Source organism: Corvus cornix, chromosome Z (genome assembly GCF_000738735.6).
Source record: "Corvus cornix cornix isolate S_Up_H32 chromosome Z, ASM73873v5, whole genome shotgun sequence".
In the NCBI taxonomy this organism is placed as follows: Eukaryota; Metazoa; Chordata; class Aves; order Passeriformes; family Corvidae; genus Corvus; species Corvus cornix.
The window spans coordinates 10,415,977-10,443,338 of NC_046357.1; the positions used below are offsets into that span (position 1 = coordinate 10,415,977).

The window sequence follows — 27,362 nt, forward strand, 5'->3', positions numbered from 1 at the left end:
GTATCAGTTATGTTCTATAGAGATCAACTTTTGTGAAGTTGGTGCTCTAACTTTGAAGCCTACAGCATGGTAGTGTGTAGCACTTTCAGAGGTGACACACAACCTTTGGGCTTTAAACAGCTATTCAAGTTTCTGGGAAAAACAACTGTGGTAAGTTTGTATTGAGAATGGTCTCTTGAGCTCCCTCTTTTGTGAATCACAGAATCACAGAATGGGTCAGGTTGGAAAGGGCCTACAGTGGGTCATCTAGTCCATCCTCCCTGCTCAAGCATCTGATCCAACCTCCCTGCTCATCCCAGAGCACATGGCACAGGATTGTGTCCAGGTGGTGCTTGGATATCTCCAGTGAGGGAGGCTCCGTGACCTCCCTGGGCAACCTGTTCCAGTGTGTGGTCAGTGTCACAGTAAAGAAGTTCTTCCTCATGTTCAGGTGGATCTTCCTAATGCATCTGGTTTTGCCCATTGCCTCTTGTCCCATTGCTTGGCACCAATGGACAGGACCTGGCTGCATCCTCTTGGCACCCCTTGTTCAGATACTTACAGGCATTGGTGAGGTTCCCTCTCAGTCGCCTCTTCTTGAGGCTGAACAGGCCCAGCTCCCTCAGCCTTTCCTTGTAAGAGGGATGCTCCAGTCCCTTGATCATCTTTGTTACCCTTCACTGGACCCACTCCAGGAGCTCCATGTCTCTCTTGTCGTGAGGAGCCCAGAACTGGGCATAGCAGCCCAGACACAGTCTCACCAGGGCTCAGTAGAGGGGCAGGGTCAGCTCCCACGACCTGTTGCAAATGCTCTTCCTGATGCACCCCGGGATACCACTGGGCTTGACCACAAGGACACGCTGCTGGCTCATGGTCAGCTTGTTGCCCACCAGGAGCCCTAGGTCGTTCTTCACCAACCTGCTGACCAGCAGGTCAGCCCCCAGCCTGTACTGGTGCATGGGATCATTCCTCCTCACGTGCAGGACCCTGCATTTTCCCTTGCTGAATTTCAGATTGTTCTTCTCTGCCCATCTCTCTGACCTGTCAAGGTCCTTCCGAAGGGCTGCACAGCACTATGTGGTATTGGCTGCTCCTCCCAGCTTTGTGTCATCAGCAAACTCGTTGGGGAGGCATCTGCGCCTTCCTCCAAACCGTTGGTGAATGAGTTAAACAAAAAAGGCCTCCAACTACACCCTGTGCCGCTGATTATGATGCTCTGGGATCAGCTGTTCAGCCAGTTCTCAATCCACCTCACTGTCCTCTCATCGATTCCAGACTTTCTGAGCTTACCTATGAGGATGCTGTGAGAGAATGTTTGTTAGAATTCCACACCTGAATGGAAAAGTTTCTTTTATACCCAGTCAGCAGACCTGAAAATAGCCAGACACTTGTCATGTCTATGTTTCAAATGTCACAAATCTCACAATGCATTTTTTCCTTCCTATTTAATGTTCAGTACTTTCACCTAGAAGACTGTGAACTCCTTAGACGTGTAGTTGGCTTTGTGGACTACAGATAATCTATGTAGATCCAGCATTGAAATAATGGGTTTACACTGTGTAATGGTAAATGTAATTGCTTACTAGGAGATGTGGGGATTTGAAATATTTGTGTCAGAAAAAATAGTCTTTTGTAAAAAAGTTTGGTGTAACCTTAGGCAAAATTGGAGACTTTTGTATTATTGTTGCACTGTAAGGGAGATGTCATGGTGAGATCTTGAAATGCTAAGGCTTCTTAAAACACAGGACCCTGTATCATTGCATGGTTTGCATCTGTGTCTTCCCATCATTTTGAAAACCAACCAGAAGTCATCGTTCTTCTTGCAGGATAACTGGGGAAAATGCAAATGATGTTATAGAGGCTGTTAAGCTGGATAATTGACCATGATGGTCTTGTCTTGCTTTGAATACAGGAAAATATATTTGAAAAAAAAATCCAGGAAATTACACTAATGAAAAGCAAACACACATTTGTGGCTCTAAGTCCAAAATTAAGGCAGATGAGGACTTTCTGCTGTTAGTATCTGTGCTACAGCTGGACATAGAGAAGAGTGCAGACAGGGTGGTGAAACAGCATAAAAACTGCTCTGTTAGCTTTTTGGTATTCTTGGCACAGGCAACCCAGATCACTGGACTCCCTCTTCCTTTCTCAGTCTGTCATGTTTGGCTGCTTCAACTTGGAGTGGATTCTGAAGTTTTTCTTAGGATGTTGTAGAATGAACATCAACTGTTAGAGAAGAAAAACCTTCTAGGATATGTAGCCAGGTGGGAAAAAGAGCTCTGTACTATGCTCAAGAATAATGGGTTGGGAAACAAACTGAAGGAGAGGAGACTCAGCCAAGTGCTGGGGCCTGGGATTTGGCAGGTAGTTGTATGACAGTGTCATCTCAAGCAATTTATGACTGCCATATCCAGTACCTGTCCCACATAGGGAAGCTAAAATGTGAGGAAGAAATAGATGATCCCATCTGTCTACTTAGTACAGAAGGAAAAGCTCCAAATGACGGGATATAAAATAAAGTTAATTCAAGCCATTCATTGAAGTTTTATCTCTTGTTCCCAAATGATGATTTTTTAAATATGTTTTTCTGTAGGGTACACTTGCTGAACGTATTAGAGCAGGAGGAGCAGGTATCCCAGCATTTTACACCAGTACTGGCTATGGGACTCTGGTGCAGGAAGGGGGTGCACCCATCAAGTACAACACAGATGGCACCATTGCCATTGCCAGCCAGCCAAGAGAGGTAAGAGGTCTGATTGCCATTAGGAAGCCTGCAGCTTTGAAAAATGAGTTTCTAACATATTTACAAGATAAACAGGAGTTTAAGAAGGTATTAAGTTTAACCTTACTGTATTCAATTAACTGGATGTCTGTGGTACCAGACACATTAGTTTTGCTCCCATTGCTTACTGCTGTCCTCTGTGATGTGTTCGAAAAGTTTTTGAAGCGTTAGAGTGATTTAGCATCAAGAACTGGTCCAAGTGAAAGCCTGCCTTCCTGAGTTACTCTTCACTTGACTGTTCTCTGACCAGGTTCGCTGTGTATTCAAACAAATTTTGTACCAGGCCACTGCAGTGCATAGAGGTATTTGAGAACAATCTCCTGTTAGGGGGCAGGTGCTCTTCAGATACTGTGCCTTGCAGTAAGCAGCCCTGCAGCTGTACATGGAGCTTCAGCCTTAGAAGAAATGGGACATTTTCCTGCTAAACTGGGAAGAGCTCAGTTGACACAAATTTCAGGAAATGCATTTCCCAATCTTTGAAATGCAATTTATTCTCAGTATTTAAAACTGCAAAGAAATAAAAAGACTGTATGTGGCTTTCAAGGGAGAAACAAGGGTTTCATTTTGAAATTGTATGTAGAATTTGGAGAAGGGAAGAGAGATCTGCCGTAATTTTTCTTGAAGAAATTGGTGGGACTAATATTGTGTGTTCCAATTAGGCTGCATAGAACATTAAATTTCACCTCAAGAAATCTCTGCGGTAAAGGTAATTACGCCGTAACCCATGATTTTCATGTATGTTATACATGACTATTTGCAGCATCTAGACATTGATATAGTCTTTTTTATTCCCTTAACTTTTATACTGTTTTACCATTTGGAGGAATATTTTGTTCATTAAATAGCTTATAATTTTAATAAATTTTTTCTTCCTTTGTTTTTCTTTTGACATTTGTGGGAAAATCTCCCTTACTCTCCTCAATCTCATAACTGAGGGGTGCTAATAACATGACTAGAATGATTAGTTCAATTCCATTCTCCATATCCATTTTGCACAGAAGTGTCATTTTATAATAGCTCAGATCTCCTTTTATGGTACTGGAAAACTGACTTATGTACACTTTTCTCATACTTCCTCCCCCTTTCAGCAATTTTAAAAAGCTCTCAAGTAATATTTGTGTATACTCTCACCTTCTACATTGTTAAGAGTGGTGGATTCATCTCTCTCTGTAGGATCAAAAGACTAGCTGTGTCCCTGTTCCATATTTTGGCTTCAGGCACAGTATCATTCATTGCAAATATTGATCATAAATGCAGGGAAAACCAAATTAAATTCAGCCTGTCAGATGACATGATTCGAGTAGTCTGTCTCAAGCTGACTTAATTTTGGATTTGGGGTTTCTGATGGTGGGCAGTGTTTATGAACTTTTTCAATAGTTCTACTTTAACACCTCAATTTTTGGTTAGCTGGTAGATGTGCAGGACAAAGCATGTCTAATTCCAGTAGATGGAGCAGGAGGAATATGGATTCTCATGCTGTTTCACTGGAGACACTATGATAAAACTGGGGTTTACAGCCTTTCCATGTTTCTCTGTTATTATACAGTTTTTCAGTTAAAACTTTACATACATAAAACTTTTCAGTTAAAACTTTACATACTACAAAAAGAAGTCAAAATATAAGTCTGCAAAACTGACCCTTAAAATAAGTATTACATGTGAAATCTGTTGGAAGAAACCTACATCTCAACTTTTTACTTTTCTCTGTAGGTGAGGGAGTTTGATGGCCGTCACTTTATTCTGGAGAAATCGATTACAGGAGATTTTGCTCTTGTGAAGGCATGGAAGGCTGATCGTGCAGGAAACATCATTTTCAGGTATGACTTGTTTACTGGTGGGAAAATATTGTTTTACAGTTTAGATAATGAGAAGGAGAATCCTGCCTCTTATGTTATGGCAAAGTAATGTTCTACTGATTTCACATTCTTTCATATTGCCTTTCCCTACTGTCAAATTACACTGCTATAAACCACCAAAATTTAATTACTTTTTCTAATGAATTTTGAGAATTCAAACATAGCTATGCAATAAAACATTGGTAGTTAAAAATGGGACACAGCAGACCAAAGTTGTTACGATGACTGTTGAGAAATTTAGTGACATTCTCTTCTTTCAATTTTCATGTTAGTTTGGGTCCTTTTTCTTGAGCAATTAAAGGCTGACCCAAGAAGTGCAGGTTCATGTATGACAGAAGAGAAGGGAACTGAGTCAGTCTTCTTGCCAGCCAGTGATGGGAAAACTGATTCTGTCTAAAGAAAACTGTGTTAAAGTTGATTTGATCTCAGTGGTGTAGGGAAAGGCATCATATGAATTTAAACATCTTTTCAATGAAAAGTTTGATGTTGCACTACTGAGAAAATCTTTTATATGAGTTACTCTGTTTGTGTTCTGGTTTGTCCTGAACTGAAACAGAAGAGAGGTTTGCTTATGTTTAATGCCTGGTTTTTATTTGTTTGTCTTATGGCTACCAGATGAAAAGGTAAGTGTTGTAGTTATCCCTTGCAGTTTATTACAAGAAGATGCTGATTGAGAGTCTTTGTATGTATTAGAACAAACAAGGAGTTGGAAAAGCAACTGAAAAATATGTGTAAAAATCAATACCCATAAAGTAATGCTTTTCTTTATGTGTATATGTGTGTGTGTATATATATATCTCCTCATAATTAATACTAAATTAAAATACTTGAAAATTAACAAACAAGTTTTTATTTTGCCCAACTCTTGACATCCTGACTTGCCCACTAGCAAGACAATATGGTTTCTGATTGAAAGCCGAACTTTTTTGTGTGTGTGCAGATGAATTTGATGGCTGCTAAACTGCTTTCCTTAGGCTCTGGTACACTGAATTCATGAAACAGTGTTCCCCCTTGGCCTTGGCTTTGATCCTGAGCCACTGCTCTCTGTGCTTTTATCCTGTATCTATCTACTGATGCATAGTACATACCTCTGAAAAGTTCTTTCATTCTCCACAGAAACAGACTAGCTGTGTTCTCCTTTTATGTCCTGTTATCCTCTATGCCTTTCCTTCTTCCTGTTCCTTCCAGAAGTCTTCATATGTCTCCCACATTCACACAATACAGCTGATACCAGGTACTACTTCCATCTGGAGTGAAGACCTAAAAATCTTGATTCCTTCCTTCAACTGTAACTCATCAAAGATGGAAACAAATCATCACCTGGTGTCCTATTCCATATAGAATATTGCTAGCTCAAAGGAATTGGCTTATGATAAGCCGTGACCTATTCTGGTTCTGGATGAGACATGATTATCTGATGACATAGAGCAGAAACATAGGCTCGTCTTTTAACTTGCCGTCTGTTACCACTTTCACAGCAGTGTGGTACTATTCGTTGTGTGTTTCCTGTGACTCTGTGGAGCCAGTAGCAATCGTGTAAGTCTCTGCCAAACTGTTAATCACCCTGGAGCTAAGAGCTTTCATAAATTTAAAGGATGGACTTTAGGTACACTTACTTGGACCGCAGGCTGGCATTAATTTTTTTGCTATTCTCATACATCAAGCTATACTGTTTTCTTGGAATCTAGAATGGCACCAACTTCTTTAGAAAGCTGTTTTTAAAACTGTTTGTTTTGGGGTTTTTTTTGAAGTGATACTTTATGGGTCCTGGATCTTTTGTTCCATACAGCACATTGTGGCTTCTTTCATTCCAGGCATCTTCATGCTGAGTGGACTATTCTGCACCACTTATCAGTGGTTATCTTTTGTCTAACAAAGGCCTATGTCTGACTCAGCAGGTAATAGCTTTTAGGTACAGTACACCACTAGCAAGACAAATAATCCAAGACTCCCTCAAACATTATGAAATAATCTCACCTTGTTCCTATGATAACTGAAAAGATACATGGGCATTTTGCTTTGTTAGTCTGATGCAGGTGCTAGTTCTACTTAGCTGAACAGAGTGTCTCCAGGTCTTAACCTCCTTTAAAGCTTTGCTCATTAGGGACAACATCAGGGAGTGCCACTGCTTCTGTTGATAGTCACCAAAGAATCCCAGAATGGCCTGGTTTGGAAGGGACCTTAAAGATCATTCAGTTCCAGCCCCGGCTGTGGACAGGAATACCCTTCACTGGGTTAGGTTGCTCAAAGATCGATCGAGCCTGGCCTTGAACACTTCTGGGGATGGGGGATCCACAACTTCTCTGAGCAACCTGTTTTAGTTCCTCACCACCTTCAGTAAAGAATTTCTCCCCAATATAAAATCTAAACCTCCCCTCTCAGTTTGAAGCCATTCTCCTTTGTTTTGTCACCACATGCTCTTGTGAAAAGTCTCTTTCCGTTGGTCTTGAATACTCCCTTCAGGTCACCCTGAAGCCTTCTCTTTTCCAGGCTTAACAATTCAAATTCTGTCAACATTTCCTTGTAGGAGAGGTTCTCTATCCTTCTAATCATCTTGGTAGTCTCTGGACTGGCTCCAGCAGGTCCCTGTCCTTCCTGTGCAGGGACCCCAGAGCTGGATGCAGTGCTCCAGGTGGGTCTCAGCAGAGTAAAGCAGAGGGGCAGAATCCTCTCCCTCCCCTGCTGCCCACGGGGCTCTGGAGGCAGTCCAGGACATGTTTGGCTCCCCAAGTCCTGCTGGGCAGGGCTGCTCTTGGTCTGCTCATGCCCAGCCTGTGCTGATACTGGGGGTTGTCCCTCCCCAGGTGCAGCACCAGCACTTGGTCTTGTTAAACCTCATCAGATCCCCATGGGCCCCTTCTTGAGTTTGTCCAGGTCCCTCTGGATGGCATCCCATCCTTCAGGTGTGTCATCAGCACCATCAGGTTGGTGTCATCTGCTAATTTGCTGAGGGTGCACTTGATTCCTTCATCTATGTCATTAATGGAGATACTAAATAACACTGGTCCCAGTACAGACCCCTGAGGGATGTCACTTGTCACTGATGTCCCCTGGGACTCTGAGCCATTGACCATTAACCTCTGGGTGTGACTGTTGAACCAATGCCTCATCTACCAAACAGCTTATGCAATCAAATCCATCTCTCTCCAAATTAGAGACAATGATGTTGTAGGGCTGTAAAGCCATTTCAAAGGCTTTACAGAAGTGCAGAAAAATGACATCTTTAGCCATTTCCTGTCCACTGATGTAGTTGCTCCATCACAGAAGGTCACTATATTGGTCAGGCAGGACTTGCCGTCAGTGAGGCTGTGCTGGCTGTCCTGAATCACCTTCCTTGTCCTCCCTGTGACTTAGCACACCTTCTAGGACTATGCGCCATGATCTTCCCAGGCACAGAGGTGAGGCAGAGGTCAGTAGTTCCTGGGGTCCTCCTCTATGCTTTTATAAAAGGTGGGAACCATCTTTCCCTGTTTCCAGTCACCTGGTACTTCACCTGACTGCCATTACTTTTCAAATATCATGGAGAATGACTTGTCTGCCTCCTTTGGTTCCCCTCCTTTTTCATCTGGTACCATTCTGCTTTGGAGTTGTTCTAGCCCAAAGTACTTTGACTTTCCAAGCAAACGTGTGGCTTGGTGGTGATGAAAACAGACTGTTGTCAAAGGAGCAGGAATGTTGAAGGGATAACCTGAGTCAGAGCCTCTGCTGTCAGTCATGTCTGGTCATCTCTTCGTGCTTCAACTGGTTCTGTAATACATAAATTCAGCTCATACCTGAGGTGTCTCTGCACTGTCATATCATTAGGTGTGTAGTGGATGCAGTTTTTTGGTTTAGTCTAGTTTACTGTCTTTTGCCTTTGGGAGAAATGATGTCATACCTTTAGGTCAGCTTAGAAATCCGGTGGAACAATGGAACTTTGTAGGCATTGCTGAATCTAGATGTCCAGAAAATGATCTTAAAATAAAAAGGCAACTTTGTCTAGCTAGTTTTTGAATTTCCTACTGCTAACTCTTTAACATTATTCTGTGTTGGAAAATAAATGTAGTGCTTCTGGTTTTTCTCCTTCTGGATGATGTGCTCTTTAGAAATAAGGCCTTCGATCCCATAAAACTTCTGGGTGGTGTGTTGTTTAGAAATAAAGCCTTTGATCCTGTAAAAGACTCCTGCTTCTGAAACAACTTTACTAACTCAAGAAAAGTCTAAATGGTGGAAACTTTTATAAATTATATGAGATTAGAGCCCATTAGCTCTTCTTAATGTCAGATTAATATTGAAATGTTTTCTTGTAGTTTTTTCCCTATGTAAAAGTAATTTTATATCAGTTTCTTTTACTGGCAGAGTAGCCACTACAATCTTGAGAAAGTCTTTGGCTCAGAAAAGTAGTCACATGGGATGAAATACTGAATTGTTAGTTTTGTCATCTTCGTTCCCCCATCTGTACCCATTTCTCAGCTATTTTAATTCAGCTTTTGTAACTCCGTTTTTCTTGTCATTTGCTCCTTTACCTAGTTTATGGTAGTTTTTCCTGAAACACTGCTAACTAGTATTGTATTCATCTCTCAGAGGAGAATATAAATTCATGTGGTTTTTTTTCCTGTTGTTTCTTATTCTTACATCCTTCTTTTGAGCAACCAAGAAGACCCATGGGCAGAAGATATTAATAGAATCATAGAATCATAGCATATGCTGAGTTGGAAGGGACCCACAAGGATCATCAAATCCAACTCCTAGCCCTGCACAGCACCACCCCAAGAGTCACACCATGTGCCTGAGAGCATTGTCTCACATCATGAACTCTGTCAGGCTTAGTACTGTGACCACTTCCCTGGGGACCTGTTCCAGTGCCCAACCACCCTCTGGGTGAAGAACCTTCTCCTGATACCCAACCTAAACCTCCCCTGACTCAGCTTCAGGCCATTCCCTCGGGTCCTGTCACTGTCACCACAGAGCAGAGATCAGTGTCTGCCCCTCCTCTTCCCTTCACGAAGAAGTTGTAACTGCAATGAGCTCTCTCCTCAGTCTCCTCCAGGCTGAACAGACCAAGTGACCTCAGCCACTCTTCATTCGGCTTCCTCTGAAGGCCCTTCATCATCCTTGTGACCCTCCTTTGGACACTCTCTAATAGTTTAATATCCTTTTTATGTTGTGGCACCCAAAACTGCCGCCAGGACTCAAGATGAGAATACCCCAGTGGAGAGCAGAGGGGACAATCCTCTCCCTTGTCCAGCTGGTGATGCTGTGCTTGATGCCCCCCAGGACACGCTTGGCCTTTTGTTAGAGGCTTCACAGCAGCTGTGTATTGCCAATAAAACAGCATTTCCCCAAGATACGTGCCTTCGGGTATAGCTTTGACAGTGTCGATACCTGCGCCGGAAGCCTGTGAGAGCGGCCTGTTGGTGTCGGGCTTTGTCCGTGTCCCTTCCCTGCCCGGAGGCACGAGGTGGCAGCAGCGCCCCGAGGCTCGGAGCGGCTGCGGCAGCGCGCACGGGGCTGGCGCCCGGGGAGCGAGGGAGGGCAGGGCGCCTGGCGGGTCAGCTGTTGGACTCGATCGTCTCAAGGGCTTTTTTCCCAGCTTAAATGATTCTGTGATTCTATGAAATAAGGATGGTGAGGGCGGAAAAAAAAAAAGCTTCTGTGGAAAAACTGTGTGGGAAAGGAGGTTTTAACTTGTTTTGAACCCTGGTTTCTTGGATTTTGATGAAAAAGTTTCAAGAATTCTCCTTTCTAACAGAGAAAAATGCTGAGAAGCTAGCAGTGGAGCACCACTAAAACCTCTGTAATTTTTATTGATTATTAAATGTGCCACATGTTTTTGTGGGGCTGACACAGGTCACTTGTTTCCTGTGTGCCTACTAGGATCTTGGTGCAGATCCCAACACAGGTCTACATGTCATGTGTTGCTTTTATTCTCCAGAGGTTCTTTTTCCTTGGTACAGAAATCCTGTATGGGAATACTTAAAATGAGTGCCAGAGTCACACTGGCACAGTGAGTGCCAAAACTGACACAGTTTTGGGTTTTTTTCATTAAGAGAATTGGATTACCTTTACTGCTGGGTAAAGGGCTGTCCTAAGTCCTAGTCTGAATTATGAAAGCATACTTGAGAGATTGTTAGGCCTGGTGCTGGTCCCCTGTGGAGATTAATTTCATTCTTTGTGCAGTGAAATAAAGGCATTGTACAAAGTCCAGCTTGCTGCTGCTTTTGGATCCAATAAATGAACATATCAGTAACATAAGCAATTTCAATTAAACAGTGTGCTGATTGAAAGTCAAAAGAGCTGTAATGAATACTTTCTGACATAGAAAAATATGATTTCATCTCAGATGCATCTTACACAATTCCATAATACTTTTTCCTCCCTGTCCTTAGTTCTCCAGCTATTTGGCAAAAAGCTTTGTGATGCTTATAATACAGACATACTTGTAGTAGCTTATCTCTGAAAAGTCTTTCATTGTACTATTACAGCCGTTAATATTTATTAATTTTCTTTTTTTTTTTCCCCAGGAAAACTGCAAGAAACTTCAACCAACCTATGTGCAAAGCTGCAAAGACAACTGTGGTAGAGGTAGGGAATTGAAACATAGTAAGCCCTATACTGGTATAGTCAATATAACCCTTTATTTTACATGGTATTCTGGAGATCAGGTGGAGGGATTTCAGATAATTGCAGGGTTTCAAATCAGGGACAGTGGTCTAACCTCTCTCCTTGGATTGCCTGCTCCTGACACTATGCTCTGCTTCAGTGATTAATTCCTTAGTTGCTGTACCTTTGATCCTGACCAGGACTTCGTGTTCACTGTGACCAGCCTTTGAAAGGGAAACAAAGCAAGAACCTTAAAATTTGTAAAATAAAGTAATAGGTGGATGAAAGAGGAAAAGGGTAGGCTTTTAGGCTGTGCTTGAGAAGATTCTCGAAGACTTTATGCAAAACTTCTTGAAAAAAAAATCAGGTACATAACAACTTGGATTAGGCAAACCATAGAGCTATCACAGTTGTGGTCTCTAAGATTTAATAAATTACATAAATATCAGTCCACAGTGAGATACAGACATTTGGCTATGTCTTGAGAAAGAGGATGGACTAGCTGATCTAGAATTTTCTTCCAATCTTTTTGCCCTTTTTCTTTGTCTGAAATGATCATGTTTAAAAACATGAAGCAGCCTACACTGGAAAAATACTGGTGCCTGGAGAGTTGCTAAGGCGTAGCAATATGTAAAAGATAGACTGCTCTATTAGCTTTTTCTTCACTCTCTGGTAAGTTTTTTATATGCCTAATAAAAGCTAAATATGATTTGGCAGTAAGATCAAGACAAACTCTTCTAGACTATTTCTAGTAAATGGTTTATGGAAGAGGCTGTTACTTCTTCAGGATTTTTGGTTTATTTTGTTTGGGAGTTGGTTTGGGTTTTTGTATGTTTGTTTGTACGATGTTATTTGGAAAATATATTTGTTATATAAGCATCTCTGAATAATACATTTGGGAACTTCAGTTATTTCTTTGTGCCTTACAGAACTATGACAAAAAATACCATGGTATTTGCCACATGACTTACAGTGACAATGCAGCAAAACATTTTCATGTTTTGTTTTCAAGAAAGGTTTCAAGTATTTTTCTATTTAAAAATTAAATAAAGAATCTTTCCTTCTAGACAGTTGTCCTTCATACCTTGTTCAGTCTGGCATTTAAAGAATTTAAGTAGATCAAAGCCTTCCACCTACATTCCATCTTATTCTCTCTTTCTGCTCTTCTATCCACGTATGATAAGGTAGAATTTTCTTGTCAGTGAGCAACTGATGTGACATCGTTCTTGCTGTAATTCCACTTATCAGTTGTTAGTAGATCTGCTGTGAACTGTGTCCACTTTGAGTCTTACTGCATTTTCAATACCATTTATAAAACTGTCAATCTTTTTGCAAGATGGCATATTAATATTACTTTACAATTCTGGTTTTTATGGACAAATGAGATGAAGATGCAAAACCACAGATTTAGGACAAATATTTTGAACCATCCTCGACTTAACTTCTAAATGTCATTCTTTCAAAGTGGAATTCAGAATGTTGTGTTTGGGTTTAAAGTTCAAACCCAGGGAATCAGAAGGAAATATCTCAATATGGTGTCTAGTATATCCTCAGTACTGAGCACTATAAGCTGTCTTAGCTCATCACTAGGGAACAGAGGCAACTAAAAATTTGAGTTTTGCCTGACTCCTTAGTTAATGTTGTTCAAGGCCGAAGGGTGAAATTCTCAGTCCCATTTACAGGGAGAAGAAAAAGGTTTTTGTAGGGTAGTAATTCAGATACGGTCTTGGCTGCAGGGATTTCTGAATTCTGGTGTTTGTTCCCAGCTTTGTTGCTATTTTTTATTGACTGAACATCTAACTGAATTTAAGCAGACAGTTCTAGTCTCTAGGAGTAAAGACTTGAAGCCAACCCTGCTCCTTTTCATCAAAATAGCTACAGGTCAGGCTTGTCTTCAAAGATGAAGTGATTACCGTAGGTTTTCAGGATTGTAGTTTCCCACTTTCCCAAGATTTACTTTAGTTTCTGATCATTGATAAAAATATGGAATTTGGCGTAGTAAGATACCAATGAAATATAAACTACTGGAAATCTGATCTCAATGTATCTGTGAACTTGGGGAAAATAGGAAGTTAATTGAAAATCAATGACATTTGTTAACTTGTCCTGCTAAGTTAACCTGAGGAGCTGTGAAATCCAACATGCATACACAGTGAAAGACTTTTTTTTTTCTTTACTTTATGCTGCTGTTCTCTACTTTTAGTCGGTGTGGTGTTTTACACATTCTTATCTGAAGTACAGACAGACACTGGAGATTTGCAACAATTAAGAGGCAGGCAAATTTTGTGGATGTGAAGGATAAGAGATAAACCCCACTTCTCAAACTCACAGACTGATAGCTGTTGTTTGCTTAAAAATTTGTCTGTATTGTGAGGAGCAAGTTTGGCTGTGCATAGAGGAGTCTGAAGGAGGAAGTCAGCCTGTACTATTACCTGTTATGTTTGGGACACACAGTGAAGAATTACTAATTTTTAAAATGTCAGAATAAACTATCTGACCTTCACCCTTGTTTATATTGAATAGGGAAATGGTCAGAAGTAGCCATTTGGTACTCATTTTGGGATCAGAAATACATTGATTGTAAGCTTCTAATGAAATGCAACAAGTGCTTACTGATCTGCATGAATTTTTTGAACTGTTGCATGCGTATCTTTTGTTTATCTAAGTGAGAGGGAGTATAACCTGCTAATAAGGTTATTAGGATAATCAGGGTAATAAGGATAGGTTATCTGAGGAACAGATAACTGTCTGTAAAAACCCAACTGTGCCAAGTCCAATGGAATTTCTACTTTAATTTGAAGGAGACCCATTATTGAAGGTCAAAAAAAACTTTCAACTGAAATGCATGATTCCTGTTATTTGGAAGTTAACCTTTGCAGAGACAGATGCTAAATAATGTTGGCAGCATCAGTTAGTTTGGCTTTATCTATATATGAAAGCAAAATGATGCAGGGAGTTCATCTTCTCACTTGAGCTTGCAGAACTTGCAGAAGTTAAGCATGCAGTCAGACCTGTAGCTTTGTTTGAACCTGAGCTCTCATGCCTACACTCAGCCTGAGGCTTTCAGTTGTTTTTCAGATCCATAAACACTTTTCTGCCCCTGTTGCAAAGATGGGAGAGTTGAGAAATTGGCTGATATAAAAGAAACCCAACGGTCAGAAGTTACATACAAGCCACCAGCTCTTGTAAAGGTTGAAAGGAACAGCACGGCATGTGATGGAACTTGAGAGGCTGTGTGGTGTTATAGATGTGGTAACACTTCCAACACTGTTGAACGAAGGTCATGCTGAATTGAGGAGGTGTCACTGCTGTCAGGACCCTTAACAGAGCTGTTGAACTGTGTGATGAGAGATGAAGTGCAAGGCAGCTTGGAGTTGCAGGGAGGCCTTTTGGATGGGTGCCTAGACTCCTAGGGTGAGGGCTGTGTTAACAGAGTGTTTCTTAACATGTGCATCTCCCTGTAGAGACCCGTCTGAGCAGAGCCCCACTGGGGCTTTCGGTCATGACACCTCTTTTTTCTAGGGAGCTGTGGCTGCCCAAAGCCACAGGAGAAAACATGGTGTGACCTTGCCAGATGTGGGTGTCATGACAGCATGGGGAAGGGTAAATAGGGCTCAAGCTTTTGCTTTCTGCCGCAGAAGAGTACAGAAATGTCTGTAAAGGTCCCAAATGACCCTGAGCTGTTATCTGCTTTCTTGTTATTCTCTGCTGTGAGATCTACTGAATATTTGTCCCTGGTGAAGTGCTTTTAAATCTCAGCCATTGCCACAGTGAAAGTGTTTGGTAGTGGTAATGGTCAATATGTTTAGAAATATTTATTGACTGACTGTTTGAATATCCAGTTTGAATAATTTTCTTGTTCAGATCACAGAAGATGACTAAATATATCTTCTTGGGTAAATAACATTTACACCTCAAATAATATCAGGGAAGGGAAAAAAAGAGAGTATACTTTCTCATAAAAATGCATTAAATAAAAATCATTAAGCCCTGCATTTTATCTCTGGTTGCCTAGTAACAACACAGCCACATCAGTGAGCACCATTTTCTCAGGTACAATGAACTGCATGGCACTAAGGGACAGAATCAGACTGAAATAAGCTATTTGTATCCCGTTATCTGTGCTAAATCATGGCATTTGGTTTTATTGAGGAAACTGGAAATAAGCCTTTTTTGTGTGTGTCTATTCCTTCAAATGCTTTAACAAGGGCAAAACTTTCCTCATGTGCACAGCTCTGTTCTGAGGAATTCTTCAAGATTTTTGCACAGTGACAGTTTACTATAAAAAGCCTGTAAGTACCACTTTAAAGTGGAACAATAATCTGATAGAATCTTTTTTGTCACCTGGATGCCTCCAGCCATGGAACTCAAAACTGAACCCTGGTGGAGGATGGCTTTGGGATGGGCACAGACTTTACATTTCTGTGAAACCACAGACCATGATGAAGGATGTAGAATTGAGGTCCTTCTGTGCAAATGCTGTAACCCCTGAGCTTTTGTGTTGCTACAGCCTTTTTTGATACTATTTAATTGCTCAGTGATGAGTCTGTGTGTGCTCAGGCAGTGGTTGTGAGGGAGTGTCCCATGGATCTGCAGTGGGGGAAAGGCTTTGTTTGAGAATCCCATTTGTCACAGGATGGACACTGAGCTTCTTAGCCCTGATACATTACCAGCTACTTTTGGCACAAGTGACAGAATTCTAGTTGCCATAATATGCTTGTGTAATAAATTTTACATGTATATGTATATGTATAGATATCTTTGCATATTGAATATGTAGGTGGTTAGTCAGGGCTTTTGACTGCAAAAGTGTATTTACGTGCCTAGGCCTTGGCTAAATCCTGAGTCAGAGATGCCTGTGGATCTGAATTTAGATAACCCAAATATAGTGTAGAGACATTACAATAACCTTTCCCAGAGGAACCTTAGTTGAAGGATTTGAGTGAATACTTGTGGGAGAGAAAGTTTGAAATGCATGCTCATGATCTTTAGAAAGTATAGGGAAAATAGCAAAATATGAGGAATGTCTCTTAGGAGTACTGATTTCATAAGCTCAAGGACTTGGACTGATGAAGCCTTCTGGGAGGTATAGCGAAGAAGAAATGAAGTTAGGGGAAGACTGTGTTAATGAGTTTGAGAATAAAATTTTCCAACATGGAGAAAGTATTGGAAGAGCAGTAGGAGTTTGACCTTGATCTCAATCATTGTAATCTCAAACACAGAAAAGGAACATGATAGAAAGTGAGGACTAAGGTCAGATGTCTGAGGCTAAGCATTACAAAGCAAAATAAACCAAAAAGCTTAACCTTCTAAGAAATATCCAGCCCAGTACGAAAAAAAAAGACTATTTGAAAGTAGCAAGAAATCGTTTTAAGAATACATACATAGTGGGCTGGGAGACCAAGGATACTTCACTGCTCAGTGAAGTGAGTAAAATTATCAGTGCAGATTACAAGGAAGGCTGAAGTGTTTAATGGCTTTTCTCCTTCAATATTGAGCAAAGTTAACAACCAGTTTGGTGGCTATAGTGATGCCAGTCATAGAAAGTTAAAGAGCAAGTCAGAGAAGTACTGGAATTGAAATTCAGAGACTACTAGTATTGTTTTGGAAAAGCAGCTCCTAGAAACGTTTGCACGCCCTTGCCACAGCAATTTTGATTTGCCAAAAAGAATCTCACCCCCAGACTCTTCTATCATGAGAATTTGAAAATTAATAGGATTTACAATACTATAAATTTAACTTTTCAGCTCTGCTTTGTAAGATGTGTAAATCAATTGACTTACCTGTCATTGCATTTAAAATCATGCATTATTGTAGCACTGAAAAGATGGGAGAATTTTAGGCATGAATCAAAGAATCTGCAAGTGTATATCCTGGTGTCTTAAAGCATTAGTTTGTTTTCTCTGCTATTAACATCTCTGATGGAGATTTCTAGTATAGGATGACAAAGATTTGACATCCAAATTGAAAACCTTCCAAAAAAATTGCCTTCTGACATGAAGCAAGGGCATTTTTTCAGGTGGTCAAAATACTGAGATTTGAAAAGCTGCAGCCTCATAACTTTTGCTGCAGTGAAAATTTTTGAGTAATTGAATCAGTTGCTCAGATTTTAGCAGCATCCTTTTAGCTCTTGCAGCATCCCTCTCCTGCAAATGCTATTGAATTACTCAGTAAAAAAAAGTGAATATTTGAAGAGAAGTAATGGGTTGAGATACCAAGACTGACTTGACTTAAATAATGTTGATTTTTCAGGCTGCAGACAATGGCAAAAGAATGAACAAGGACAACAGAGTAGTTTTCCTTTTCTGTGTCCCAAACAGTTGCCTAGTCTTCCTTTTTTTTTTTTCCTCCTCCTCAGATCTTTTATTAAATTCTGTTCTAGGTAACTCGCACTCATGCTGTCCAGTGTGTGGAAATGCACTCCCATTTATATTCCCATGCATTAGATACTGAGATCCTTAGTTTGCCGCTTCTGATTCTTCTGGAGAAAGCAATAACTAAATGAATCTTAAAAGAACTTCAGGTTTGAACAGGCGTTCCTGGGGTTTTTATAATAGAGAAAGAAGCACACCTCTCCTTTTTGTTAACCTTTGGAATAAGTCAAATGTATTTTATCAGTTTTCTTCTTATTGTTGAAAAAAGTGAAGAAAAGCAAAGACATGAGCAGATTGCCTCAGCTGGTCAGAGCATGGTGCTAGTAATGCCAAAGTTGTGAGTTTGATGCCCATACGGGTCACTCAGTTAAGAGTTGTATTCCATGATTTTTGTGGGTCCCTTCTGACTCAGATGATTCTGTGAAATAATCCTGATTAGAATGGGGGAAATATGTAGCCAGCTGGCTCGGTAAGCAGTGGGATAAGGAGCACTTTTGCTAATGACAATATTTCAGCATTTCTAGTGAAATCAGAATTTTCTCATTAGGTTATGATAAGCAGAAAATTCTATTTTTATAGTTTGAAGGACTGATTTAAATGTTTCTGCCAGCTTCAAATAATAATTTTGGTTCTGTAAAGCAGTTTATTCTTGGGTTTTTTTAATTTACATCTGTGTCTAGTGCTCTCTTTTCCAGGCAGCTTTTAGGAAGGATAATGATTACATGCAAGAAAACTTTAATTCTTCTTAAAATTTGTTACTGACAATCTCTTTATACACACATTTCTGTGGCCTGTTGAAAGTGTCTAAGTCACATCAATTGTTTTCTTTCTTTCAAACTTTTCCTTGAAAAGTACCCTGATTACCTTCTTCCTCAACTGCAGAGAAGTTTATTTATTTTGAGTATTTTAGGGAGTTGGGATATCTGCCATGCTTCTGAAGGTGAAATGGACCACACTAACTTCTTGTTGAGAAACAAAGTGGTAGCATGTCAAGTAGTTTTCAGAAATCTGTGTAAATTACCACCGTCTATAACGAACATCTGAAATAAGGAGAACTAATAGATGTATGGGCAGAACATGCCATTTTGGGATGAAGTTACCTTTTTGTTACCTTTATTGAAATGCGTGCAGGAGTTCTTTTTCTTACCAGAGTGAACCAGCAACATAATTGGCTATAAACCAGCTGCTAATATGTTGTTTTAATGGGATTACATTGCTATATGTCTTCTGCGGAGCATACTCTGGTCTGATCCTTAGTTAGAGACATTAATTGAATCTGAGGGTGGTTTAGTTGCACTTAAATAGACTGTAAAGTACCAAAGCCACTTTCTTGGATAGTGCAATTAAATCTCTGATTTATTTTTATACATTTATTTTACTTTACTACTTTTCCCTTCAGTATATAAATTTTATTTAGTTCATTTTTGAAAGTTAAGCTTATATTTATCTCCTGACCTTTAAGTTACATTTCTTGGAATGCGTAGGATTTGATAGCTCTTTTAGTCTTTTTTCATTTGTTATTTCTCTGATGTGAGTAAGAAAATAAAATCTTTCGTTGTGATTATGGTTGGGTTTTTTTTGAGGTTCAATTATTGCTGGTAAAATATGAATAATTTTAATTAGAAAGTCAGTTATTTATTTTTACCTTCTAATAAAGTTCAAAGGCTTTCATTCTAAAGTAATTTGAAAATAAGTAACAAAGTATAGCAATAATGTATTTAAAGCAACTTGTGTTTTGTTTGCAAAAATTTTTTTAAATTATATTGCACTTGAGTTAATATTGCTATCAGCTATTCTGTTCTGGAGCAGTAGTATTTGGGATGTGGTCAGTCCCCTTATTTGGCAGAGTACAGATTAAACAGGTTCTTCTACTATTAACTAGCCCTTAGCAAATGAAGACCATATTCACTGATTGTGGGTTTTGTTTGTTGTCTTCTGGCTCTTCTCCCCTTATTTAATTCTATGATTGAAAAATAATTACTTCATGCAATCTAAAAAAATATTTTCCAAAATTGCCATCTCCAGATGTGAGAAGGTGATTTTGTATATATCCCACATGGATGGTTATGTTTTATTTTTTGTTAAGAATGTAGGTATTGAATACAAATTGGGTGCTTTATCACCTCATTTCATCAAGAAAGCAGAAATCACAAAATGTGATCACAGCCAGCAGGAGTTCACTGATGACTTACATCAGAGCAACCACAGGGTTTCGGAAGGAATCACTCCTTAGGTGTGCCTGCTGCAGGAGGCTGGTTTGATTGGTAATGCTGGGACTGCTAGACTGCTGGATCTTAAAGTGCTCTCTCATGCTTTCTATTCAGGTAATTTTACCATAGAATAATACTGTAAAATCCAGAGGAATGAATTTAAGGAGATAAGAGAACAGCTATGTTCACTTTCACTTTTTTGTGGATACAGAATTATACAGTCATCCTGGTGCAAGTCATCAAACAAGCAAGCCCATCAATTTAATGGAGGAACTTCTTTGAGAAATGTCAGTATCTTCAGACTTTGAACATGTTCTTGGAACTTAAGACTATTATGTATCCTAGCTGTGCTAATATGTGACTCACTTAAAAATTTCTGAAGTGTAGTTCTATGTGTATAGGAGAACCTCTTCAGAGACTGGTGGTTAAATTTTTGATATTCTTTCATGCATGCACACGGCTTTACATATACATAGCCTTTGCAGATAATCAGGTGTGATTCCTCTTTTCTTTGTGGTGTTTATCCTGGAGCTGCTGTGTGTGAGTGCCTAGAGCAGGTAATTTGGTGCTGTCTGTTTTCTTCTCTGCTGTCAGCAGTACAGCGTGGAGGAAGACGTCAAATGCATGGAACAGAAAGGGGCTGTTGGAGGAAACAGGCAGCAGGTGCGGAGAAACGTGAGAGGAGATTAAGCCTGAGGCAACAACTACAAGTGGAGGTGGTAATTGAGGAGATTTAGAACAGAGAAAACAAAGGTGAATTGAGTATATTCTAGCAGGGTCTCCTGATTTAGGAGGATATGTAGCCACATGATGAAAATGTAGATTTATGTCAGTTTTGCTTCCCTAATGATCAGATATGACATACTGGCAACAGATCTCACTGTTTTTCTCTGTGGTGTTTACAGAGGATAACAGTCTACTAGAAAGAAGAAAAACACATAAAGGTACATAGGATCTTCAACAGCATGGAACAGACGAATAAAGAACTGCTGTGTGCTGTTCCTGTATGGTACAGAGAAGGGAGCACACAGTGAATTACAAGAGGTAATAAGAAACTAGTTAAATTTAAGAAATGCATCAATAGAGTCTTTTGGGTTCTAAGAAAACTGTTAGTTCCTTGTCAGAAGCTATGAAGAAGGTGGTGTATGTCCAGCCTTTGACTGAGGACATCCTGCAGCTGGCACTTGCTAGCAGCTGGGAGAACATAAACAGAAGTACCACACTGTCTTTTAAGATCCTGTTGCTAAGAAGAAGGGCTACTTGGCTAAGTGGACCTTCAGTGTCACCCAGACCTGGCTCATTATGTGAAAAGTTGTCTAACAAATATGAACTTCACAGGTTTTTACTGTTCCCTGCCACTCAGTATGCTTATGAAAACATTTATTTGGAGTCTGATGTTACCATAATGCGGTAATTATTGACCAAGATGTGCCTTTATCAGGCTATTTGGTAGTTGCTTGATTTTAAAGATATAAAACTCTCTTTAAAGATATAAAACTCTCTCAATATCTTCTGGATATTGACTGGCTGTCATTCCATTACTGTGGAATTTTGACTGGAGTAGAAATTTCATAGTCTGTCTGATCTTAGAAAAGCAAGTAATTTAACTTAGAAGATCCTCTGTTTCATCTCCCTTCATGCAGGCGGAGCTCAGTAACCTGCTTTGCTTTTTTCTGTAGTTCAGTAAATTTTTATAGTGTGTTCTTAATTTCTAATGAACTGTTTTCAGAGTGTATTTCACAGTTTTAAAATATCAAAGCCTTTTGTGAAATGCAGTCTAAACAATTAACTTTTTTTCCCCCTTGTTTGTCATTAACTATCATGAATGGTTGATCACAGTTTCTGTGATCTTGAATGCATACAAAATTTAGTCTTATAGCCCTTATTATGTATTTTAAGGTTTTTTAAATTTTATGATTTTATGAATGTTAGAATGAATTTTGCAGTGACATTCACACTCTTCCAGTAGTGAACTGAAGAAGTGTACTGATGAGTTTGTCTTAAGCGTCTAAGGGGCTAAATTTTATTTCATTCCTCTTGTTGTTTTGGACATTTAACCAGTTGTAATGTTTTACATTACTAATGTTCTGCTAGGAATGGTCACTATTTCAGTTTGAAGAACTGAAGTGTACTAAGATAGTGATAGAGAGATTTGATGAAGTAAGTGTAAAAATAAGCTACTTAAAAATGCATAGGTTTGTTAGGCTCTGACTCTCCCCCATCTCTTTCTTTCTTTCATATGCACATATTTTAATTTTTTTTCTGTAATAAGAAATCATATTGTAATTTCTGGTTATAGCTTAGTGTTATGAAAGCTGAGATTTAAAACTAAACCTGCTGAAAACATGTAACATATCATAAAGTACATATTTAGGCTGCAGAAGTAGGTAGATGGAACATACTCAAAACAAAGGCCTTTTTATTTTTGAGTGTTTTGGCATTAATAATTTGTCATTGTCATTTCCTTACCAATTTTTGGTCAGGAACCAGAGTTTTTTATTTTTCTTACTAGAAATCCATAACTATCAAGGTTCCCTCTTTCTCTCTGGAAGCGTTCAGAAATTCCGAAATAAAAATAGAAGAGTAGCTGGATTTCTGTAAAGGAAAGGAATTCAAATTGCTTTAAAAAGGAAAGTAGATGTAAATTAGAGAAGGAAGTGATGTAGTGAAGCAAATGACCACTGCCTTTGTGAGTGCTGATATCAAAAGGAATGGCAGAAGGCTCTTGTGAATCATACTGGAGAAGAGCTTCTATGTTCTAGGTGTATTTACAGATAAACCAGTGTTCAGAAAGGACTGAATTCATTCATCCTCCTTCCACTGTCAGCAGTCAGAGATTTGCAAGAACACTATCTCCAGGAAGAAACCTCCAATACTATGAAACTCTTGGAACAACGAAGGGATTTTTGAATCAGGGATCAGAGCATTCCCAGAAAAGGGCAGTCAGCCCTGGTGGTCTCATGAAGTTCCTTTTTAGCTCTGCTGGTACAGCAAAGATGTAAACATTTTCTGTCTTTTTGCACATTGATGAAATGAAGATTTGAGATGATCAAGGCAATCTAAATGGTACCAGAGGATTTTGATTTTCTAATTACAAAGAGTACAGGAGGTGGTCTGCCCTGATTAGTTCCCTCTCTATGCTTTGCCAGACTTGGTGCCTCTTGGGTGGGATGACACATAATAATTTTTGATGTTTACAAAGATTCTTCTGTATGTTACAAAATAAAGCCTGAGGCAGGGTGAATACAGAAAAGAAAGAACAGAAGCATAGGTAGGAGGAGAGCAGAGCAGGAGAAAAACTCACACACATTCTTTGAATTATTAATATGAATGCACTCCTGCCTTTCTCCTTGAGGCTTTGGCTACAGGAGTGTTACAGAGCCAACTCATAAAGAAATATGAAGCCTGAAAGTGAAGTGAATTTGCCCAGTGATGGGACTACTAAATTTGCAGTATTGTTCTTGTCTAGGAAGATACTTGGGCAATGCCTTGCGGTGGCCACAGGCACTAAGGTGCTGATTCCCATAGCCATCAGATTTCCTGGTGTCACTTCAGCTGGCACAGCTTCATCTCTGGCAATATTGATGGCAGGCAGCCCATGCACGGTGCTTCATCATTGAGTTCCCTGGGAGAGAGAGCTGGAGCACTCAGACGGCGTTTGTACTTCATCTGCGTGAATTCTCCCTTTTCCATGTAAACGTGCTGATTATTTCACTTGCAGAACTGGAAGACAGTTAATTTTTCATACATCACATGCAAATTCTTAATCCCTTCTCAAAATTCCTCTTTACTACTGTGGAGATATTTAAACATATTTAATTTTAGTTACATTTGATGCTTATTCCACATAATGGTAGAACATGGAAAGGTGTTCCAGTCGTCAAGGTTCCTTAGGCTTATCTAAAATCCCTAGGACAAAATACAGTTTGCAGTGTTATGTTCATTTAGGATAATGTTTGGAAATAGTAGAGGAAAAGCTATTAGGCTGACTGCTGTGTCCCAAGAGACAAAATACAAACCAATTAGCAGAATGGCGTGACTGATAACAAAATCCAACAATTTATTGTTGGATGAATAATTTATTCTGTGTATTCTATGGGGGGAGAGACTCAGTGTGTCAAGTTTTCTGACAGCATAATTCTGTTGGAGTTTGTTGAATTGTGCCAAGATTTTGGTTTTATAATCTCAGCTGCTGCAGCAAATAAATGTAGTTATTCTGTGAGAAAGTTCAAATCAGGAGCAATTAGTATTCCCCAGGCCTAGTTTTCCATCTGATAAGTGAAGACAAATTTAATTAAAAAGGATGAATTTGGGAATTCTGCTGGTAGCAGATCATCTGCTTGCCTATTGCTTCATTGGAAAGCCTTGTCTCCTGCTTCTCCTCCTTTTCGAGCATTTTCTGACAGTAGTCACTGCACCAAAAGTGCATTGTGCTTCAGCTGTGTGCTTCAGGATTTTTTCATTTTACCCTGTCTTTGACTTGGTCTCCATATTAATCTTGAAATGTGTGTATAAAATAAGAAACTTCAAGTGAGATGGATGACACTGTAGCATTTTTTCATGAATACCCAAGTCAGAATTTTCATGATACTGATTTGATTGTCTCCTCCTTATCTTTGGTAAGGGCTTTCTGGATGTGGGCCTCTGCTCTCCATGAACACTAAGGCTGGTGTTGCGGTAGCTGTTCTTGCCTCTTGCTTAGGATGTTTTCATTGCAGATTTCACAACACATCCTCTCTGTCTCTTTAATCCAGGGCTTTTTTTAGGGATCATCTGAACCTGATCCTGTGACCTTTAGTTTTTTACTTTTTCTTCCCCCTCTCCTGCTTTTAGGGTGGATTAGTTGGTTTCTTTGTTTGTTTATTGTCACAGTTCAAGGCACAGCAGGAAGTTAATTGTCTATTGGATGTACTGTAGATTTTAGTATTGATCATATTGTGCAATAGGATATCAGATTGAGTTTTAAACTCTTTAATGTTGCTTCACTGCTGATAGCTGTTAAGAGCTTTACCCTTACCATACCCCGGGTCTTGTTTTGGGGTCATTAGTGTTTGGACATCCCTAAGAGTTTAATAAATTGCTGGTGGTAAAGCATTTTGGAAACTTTCTTTTAATCTTCGAGTACATTCTTATGTCCTGTGTAGTAGATTGTTGTCTGTTATCTTTGCCTGTTGCTCTAACATTACATGTTCTCCCTGTGGTTGGAGCACTGCAAACAACACTAAGTGTCTGTTTTGTGGCAGAGTGAGATGTTCTCTGTGTGCCTCAGACTTGTCAGGGAAAGCACCAGCCATGGCTGAGGGTCTGTGCTGCAGGTATCTGTCTACAGCAGGGTCTCTAACTAGACCACCCCACAACTCAGACAGAGGAAGGAAACCCCTATTGTCTATGGTGCTCCAGATAGGTGACATTTCAAATCTACTATGTGTGGATGAGTGTTATTTTGTGCTAATCTGTTTCACTAGCTGTAAAGACTTCTAGATCTTCATCTTGCATATTCTTTCTTGCAATCCATTATTACAGTTCATATGTTTTCTATTTTATTTTTGAGTACACTATGAAAAACCTTTGATCCAGTTTCTGTGTTTGTATCCTCTAAAGTCATATTTCTCCATTATATTTTGATATTTTGTTACTAGCATATTGTTTTCCTCTGTTTGGGCAGAAATTACTTGCAGGTACAAACAACTCTGAAGTAACTGTACATAGTATATTTCTTCAAGTTGGCCATACAAATGGGCCCGTTAAAACATAAATTACCTTCAATTTGTATGAAGAAATATGCTTTGAAAGAAGAGGACAGATAAGCATCAAAGTTAACCTCTTTTAAAGACTATATCTATTTTGTCCCTTTCCTTAGTTTTCTTGATGTGATCTGCTGTATATTAATATTTAATTTCAAAACTTCATTGGTAATAAAACCTCTCATTGAATATTTTTTTCTAAATATTTTCACTTTTCCTTTTCACTCTGTAGGTAGAAGAAATTGTTGATATAGGAGCATTTGCCCCAGAAGACATTCATGTTCCCAAAATCTATGTTGATCGTCTGTTACAAGGAGAGAAGTTTGAGAAAAGAATTGAAGTAAGTAGCTGAGCTTCTCAGTCACAACAGTTTTCAGCTTGGGGTGTATTTAAAATTTGTATGATTTTTACTTTAGCCTCCAAGTCTTAGCACTGAGAAAATAGTGTAAGAAAGACCCATCATGTTTTGCTAAGAACTGGAGCTTAGGTAGGTACTTATGTAGTTAGATGGTGGCCTGAGGATTGAGCCTTCTTTCTTACACCTCAGACTCTGTGGTTAAGTCCCGGAATAACTTACAGCAACTGCCTGTAGCCCTGGATGAATTTACTGCAGTTGAAAATCTAGTGGAAAATGCTACTTCATTCTCCTTCCCTCTCTCAGTTCACCTGCTGTAGACACAACAAGAGGAACACCTAGACAAGGATCTGACTTTGACAAGTAGCTACTTTCTTTTCCACTGGAGAGCTTTTGATGTGGGCAGGTAGGGCCAGCCTCAGTCCCTTTTGTGCCGTGTATTGAATTATGTTATGTTGCGAAGGTCCTGGAAACCTTTGTTCCTTTTTCTTTAATCAGGAACTTTTTTAGCTGGTGGTCTTTCTGGTCTGAATAAAATATGTCAATAACTATTAAAATTCCAGCAATAATATTCCACCACTGAAAACATCCAAGAAAATTCCGATTATGTAATTGTTCTTTGTTGTTTCTGTGTCTTTGTCACACTCAGGCTATGTCCCTATATTCATTTGGTGATGTGACAATGGTTTTAAAGTGCAGTTGAAAATTCTGTATTTCTTCTGTGTCTTCATATTCTGGAGCTGGGACTTATTCAAAATGTTGTCAGAAAAGCTGGTAGAAGGGAAGATATATGACACAAGGAAAAAAAAAAATCTGTGAGAAAAAAGTGCAGAAAGGAATTGTGATAATTAAACTTTTGTTATTAAAATCAAGTCACAAAGTCCTAGAAAGTCATACAGTGTCTTTTCCCTGAGCATTCTCTTTTGTGAATGCTAAGATTAAGAAGCTTTTTTTTTAATTCCATCTGTTCATTCTGCAAAAGCATATTGCATGTTGTTGAGTAATTGACTGCAAACAGATGTGTCAAACTTTTTTTTTTCTCCTCTGGTTATGTTAGGTTAGATTGCAATTAATGGCCTGTGTTCTTCTCCGGAATGGCTGCATTATCTCCCAGAAAAGCTTTTTACCTTTTATGACAGAAATCTTTTCTTCATTTATTAAACTATTGCTTCTACTGCATCTTGGTTGCATAAGGGAATATGGATTTAGTCAATACCTACTGAATGATGACTGTTGCATACCTACCCAGTCATCTGCCCCCTTCCCTATATGCTTCATAAAAAAAGTGGGGCAGGGGTGAGGGAGAAAGCTACTGTTAACTGCCAAGCAAAATTGTAACAGAGATTAATTTTGATTATGCAATTTTGTAATTCTGGCAGTGGCACCTCTCATTACTAGAGGTATAGGAAAGAAATGGCAGCTTTATTTACTCTTACGTTAAATTTTATATATGAACTGGCTGTACACAGAAAAGCACTGA

General features: G+C 39.3%; 1 protein-coding gene across 1 annotated transcript in view; it reads left to right on the plus strand.

The window, feature by feature from the left end:
* Positions 1-27,362, plus strand: part of OXCT1 (3-oxoacid CoA-transferase 1) — an 81,199-nt gene that overhangs the window by 18,683 nt on the left and 35,154 nt on the right. The window contains exons 5-8 of the mRNA XM_010395207.4: positions 2,573-2,722; positions 4,472-4,578; positions 11,121-11,181; positions 25,760-25,867. Of these exons, the coding sequence (XP_010393509.1) occupies positions 2,573-2,722; positions 4,472-4,578; positions 11,121-11,181; positions 25,760-25,867 (426 nt within the window). The remainder of the gene's footprint in view (positions 1-2,572; positions 2,723-4,471; positions 4,579-11,120; positions 11,182-25,759; positions 25,868-27,362) is intronic.